Source organism: Montipora foliosa, chromosome 2 (genome assembly GCF_036669935.1).
Source record: "Montipora foliosa isolate CH-2021 chromosome 2, ASM3666993v2, whole genome shotgun sequence".
In the NCBI taxonomy this organism is placed as follows: domain Eukaryota; kingdom Metazoa; phylum Cnidaria; class Anthozoa; order Scleractinia; family Acroporidae; genus Montipora; species Montipora foliosa.
In genome coordinates this window covers 12584706-12589395 of record NC_090870.1, presented here as the reverse complement: position 1 = coordinate 12589395, position 4690 = coordinate 12584706, and the positions used below count along the sequence as shown (strand labels likewise).

The 4690-nt window shown below is 41.9% G+C and overlaps 1 protein-coding gene across 1 annotated transcript in view; it reads left to right on the top strand.

Moving 5' to 3' along the window:
* The window catches only part of LOC137992481 (uncharacterized), a 55613-nt gene extending 51466 nt beyond the window's left edge, over positions 1-4147 (top strand). Inside the window, exons 15-17 of the mRNA XM_068837835.1 lie at positions 395-469; positions 1427-1726; positions 2784-4147. Of these exons, the coding sequence (XP_068693936.1) occupies positions 395-469; positions 1427-1726; positions 2784-2920 (512 nt within the window). The 3' untranslated portion in view covers positions 2921-4147. The remainder of the gene's footprint in view (positions 1-394; positions 470-1426; positions 1727-2783) is intronic.
* The last annotated feature ends 543 nt before the right edge of the window (positions 4148-4690 follow it).

The following is a 4690-nucleotide window of genomic DNA, read 5'->3' as shown; positions in this document are numbered from 1 at the left end:
GTCTTCCTCACCCTCCAGTCTTTTCCTCCCGTTTGAGATTTCAGTCTTCTAAAATATAAATCTTTGCCATGGTTTCCTAGCTACGAAATTTGATGAGGGATTATTCTAGTCAGACTTTTTGGATGCGGCATTTTTTACACCACTCATCTTGTCGTGTATTGTCGACTTTTAGATTGGCGGACGAGAATGACTGCTAGTATTTCACGAATTTGCCATTTTGATCATGCGCACCAGAAAAGATCTCGACTTCCATTGAAATCTAATGCGCATGGCAATAACTGAACCCCTTCTGGAAGTCGCTAATGGTGATATGGAATGCACGGTGGTCCCATAATTGTTAGGTAGACTGTTGCAAATCCGTCTTCTTGAACTACTTTGTAACTTTACTTTGCAGCTGAATCAAATATGGCATCGCCGTCCCCCCCTTTACCTGAAGAACAAGCGTCCTATGAGAGAATGGAACGCAATGGTTAGTTTATCACTCTGCTTTGGATCTCATTCCGTGGACCAATATGCATACTGTAAAGATGGAGCCTTGTGAAAACATTAACGTGAATGCAATTGATTCGCTGGGAAATTTTTTCAAGATCGAACTGAGATTTCAACTTACCGTTCTAAAGCGTTTCCCTGTCCATGTTTCTACTGTGTGCGATTCGTCGACAATAATAAACGACAATCTTTTGTGGAAGTTATGAGACTGTCCTTTCAGCACCTTGAGAAATGCCTGGTCCAGTGCATCATCATCGTCGTCGCTTATATCATCGTCATTATCGTTGAAGTGTCAATTGTTTAAACTGTCAAGCACTAATTGAGGACATCACAAATCAAATGATATGCTGCTTTTTTTAAATTTTTATTTATTTCAAATGTCGTTTTCTCAAATAAGCAGTACTTCTTTGAGAAAAAGACATCGGAGTACCCGCTGAAAAAGCCTCTCGTCTCTGAAAAAGGACCAACGAACTCCTGAAACAAGTCTGTCACACATCGTTTGAAGATAGGTGCTGACACATCTTTTTTTGCCAACACTGCCCATGGTCATATCACGGTCACAAGTAGCAAATGAGCTATGACGCCTTTAGAGCGGTTTTCAAATGAGTGTCGTGAAACCAAAACCAAAGTAATTATTTTGGGCAATCAAAAATGACGGAGACAATCCAGTAAACCAATCAAAACTCGAACTAATTACACGCAGCCGACACAAAGCGCGGCAAAATGTGCACGCGCGAGCCACGATTGGTTTTGGTTTCACTTCTGATTGGTTGAAAAAGTGGCGCGAGAACTTTGAACCAATCACTGAGTGAAGTAATGCAAAACCAAAGCAATTCGACACTCAATTGAAAACCGCTCCATGTGCCCCAGCTAACATTTGATTTCCTTCATATGCTAATCGTCAACGCCAACGTGGATTGTATTTATATGATTATAGGTGTCTCCAGTGATCCGAGATTTGAAGAGCCAAAACCAACTCTACCCCCAAGGAAATCCTCTGATACTGTCCAAACTCGTCATGGCTATGAAAATCTTCCCAATAAAGGTCTTCCTCCGATAGAGCCCACGGGAGAAGGTTATGTTAATCTACCACCAAAGCCAGGAAGATCCCTCAGTGATGCCCCTGAACTCCCACCAAGGGCTCCAAAGCAAAGTAAGCTTGGGTATGAAAATTTACCGTCAAATCCAAGAGCTCTTCCTCAAACATTTGCGTCGTATCAGAATGTTACGCAACAAGGTATGTTCAATCAGTTATGTTCTTATCGATAGCTTTCAGCCAAGTGGTTTTATTCCATGATTCCAGCGCTGCATTTGATCTCCAGACTGCGTCTAGGAGGGAGAAGGTTGGGGTTTCTAACATAGAACTCGTGTGCATCTTTTGTGTTCTGCGGACGTTCGATCAGCATGAGAATGTATATTAGCGCGCAACAACCAAAAAAAACACGTACCCTTGTCTTTTCTTGTTGCGCTCTCACCTAGAAACTTTAGTGCCGATTTACACGGTGCGATTTTGGCGCATGCGACAAGCTTACGACCGGCCTACGTAAACGACAATCGTAAACGAGTTGTAAGCCTGTCGAAAGCCTGTCGTAAGTCTGTCGTAAGCCTGTTGCGGGCGACAAAACAGTACCGTGTAAATCGTCCCTTACACTCCAATCGAGTACTAAATCGTTCGGTACTACAGTCATAGACAAAAGTAGTTGAGAAGGTTATGTAAATGAACCGCATCAGAGCTGTATTTCAACCTGCTTCTGTTAAAGCGCAAAAGAAATAGTTTCCTATTCTCTTATGTAGCCCCCCTTCTCCCTATTCAATGTTGGAAAGTAACTCAACAATTTCCCACTAAAACCGTTCAGTTTTGCACATCATTGAAGGAGGGGGGAGGGGAGAGAAGCAATGAAGACGTCAAAAGTGCTAACCTTCCCAACAGTTTTGTCTATGATTGTAGATCGACCGTTTCCCTTCAAACAAATTATTGGAATGATATTAAATATTACCACTCAACGGAGGAGTTAAATCTGCCCTTCCCCTGATCGTAGTCAGCTTGTGATAAGCGTGGGACTTGAACCTGAAACCAGCGAATAAGAGTCCGGCGCTCCGACCACCCCTACGCTTTTTTTGCGCGCAACCAAAATTCAACAAGCCACCTCCACCCTTCCTGTTCGATCCAAACCTGCGCGCTCTACTCTCACTTGTATCAACGCCGAAAATCTGTCGCTCATTGGCCATTCCAAATTACATTTTCTTGTTTTTAGCCTCTGCGGGGCTAAATGTTGTTGATGTTCCTCTTGCAGCCGCCAGTCGGTATCCCACTGGAAATGTTTCGCCAACAAAACGCGATCCGCCTCAGATGAAGCGGGCATCAACCTTACCACCTCATATCCTGCAGAATACTTTGGGACAGATGAGTCTAAACGAAGGACCGTACTGAGAGCAACACCAAGTAGAAATATACCACAGACATCTTATATGGTCTGAGACACATATGCCATGCTCTTGGATTGGAAATGACATGTACTTAACTTGGTTTTTCATGGCACAGGTGCCAGAAGTTATGCCTTAATATTTGAATTGAATTTTTTATTCAATTACTATAGCGTATATTTTGTATAACCGTTCTCAAATGCGCGTTACATTAATGAGCAAGGACAGAAGTAATCGTGGAAAATATTTCGTGTTGAAGGAATGGAATATGGCGCCGCCTTTAAATCGAGCCAGTGGACAGAGAGGAAAGTTTGAAGCCGGGCCAATCGCATGTATTACTATTGCCCTAACTATTGGACCACGCCATATGCTTAATATAAAGGGTTTATCCCCCTATTCTGTATTGACAAAATATCACTGTTATTGTAGGTTTACTTAAGTGTGCAAACTATATTCAGCTTTCAGCATGACGTAAGATCACTTGTCAATCTGCCTTTCTGTAATATGCCACACTGGTCGGATAAAAAGACGATTTTGCCCGTTTGAAAGATTTTGTTAGGGATTATAAGCATTTATGTTTTTGGTAATATGAGAGAATTTTAAATTTGTGCAGCACTTTCATCAATGTACTTGCGTCGCTAGCAAGGACATTTGAATAAGTGCGCTGTGACCAATCATAACACGCGCAAGACAACCACCGAGAACCAATCAGAACTAGAGGCGAATGCACGCAACCAACCCGGTGCGCGGGAAAAATGCTTGCCTAGAGTCACTTCATTTATCCAATCGCAAAGCTTAAGGTAGGAGAAAAACAATCGCGAAATTTCTATCGACGCTCAAATAACGAACGCATCAACACAGTCATGGGACGCTTTTTATTGGGTTTGTTTCTATTAGGAGAAAGTTGGCTTTTTTCTTATGTCTCCTGGAGTTTTATACTAATCATCTCAAATGGAGAAAAGGTACTTAGCAATGTAAATGTGGTGTTAAAAAGGAAAACAGCTCACTTCCGGTTGTCGTCCGCGTCTCAAAAACGCGCGTTCTTAAGCTCCCTATTAAATAGCACGCCCGGGTCGCTCACCTCGTAACTTGTATTAAAAGGTCGAGGTAAATTTTTAATGTATTTTTGAATTATTTTTGAAAGGTTATTGTATGTAGCAGTAGCTTTGAGCCAAACTGTGTAGCATCATTGTGTATCGTCATTAAACAGCCTCACAATGCCTTCATTGATAAACGTGTTACTTATTATATCTCGTCTTTAAGCAACCTGGTTCGCATGGGTATCCTATCTCATCTTGGTGTGAGAGAGAACCGTGGAAACAAGTTTAGGCTGGACCCCAAACTAATTTCTGATGAAGAACTCTGTCCTTCTGCAAACATTTCTGTTTTTGCGGTAAAACAAAAGGAAAAGGAAGAAAAAGCTTTCATTTCCTGGCTGCCAGCCCTTTTTAACTTTCCAGGTAGCCAGGCCCCTCTCTCTGTCTCTATTGATATATAATTTTGCACAAGACATATTTCTACAATAAAGCTTGATGTTGCTGTCAACCTGAGTGGAAGTCAGCAGTCTTAGAGTGAAAGCTTATTTATGCACACTGTGAAGGGCTGACTCGGTTGTTGTTAAAAAAGTGGCTGGTGTGGTAGGCACCAAAACAATAGACCAATTTCGATATATTAAAATTCAGTCCGAAACAAAAGGCATCATCTCGAGGCTCTGGGGAATAAACTCATACAAATCCTTATTTATTCCCCAGAGCCTCGAGATGATGCCTTTTGTTTT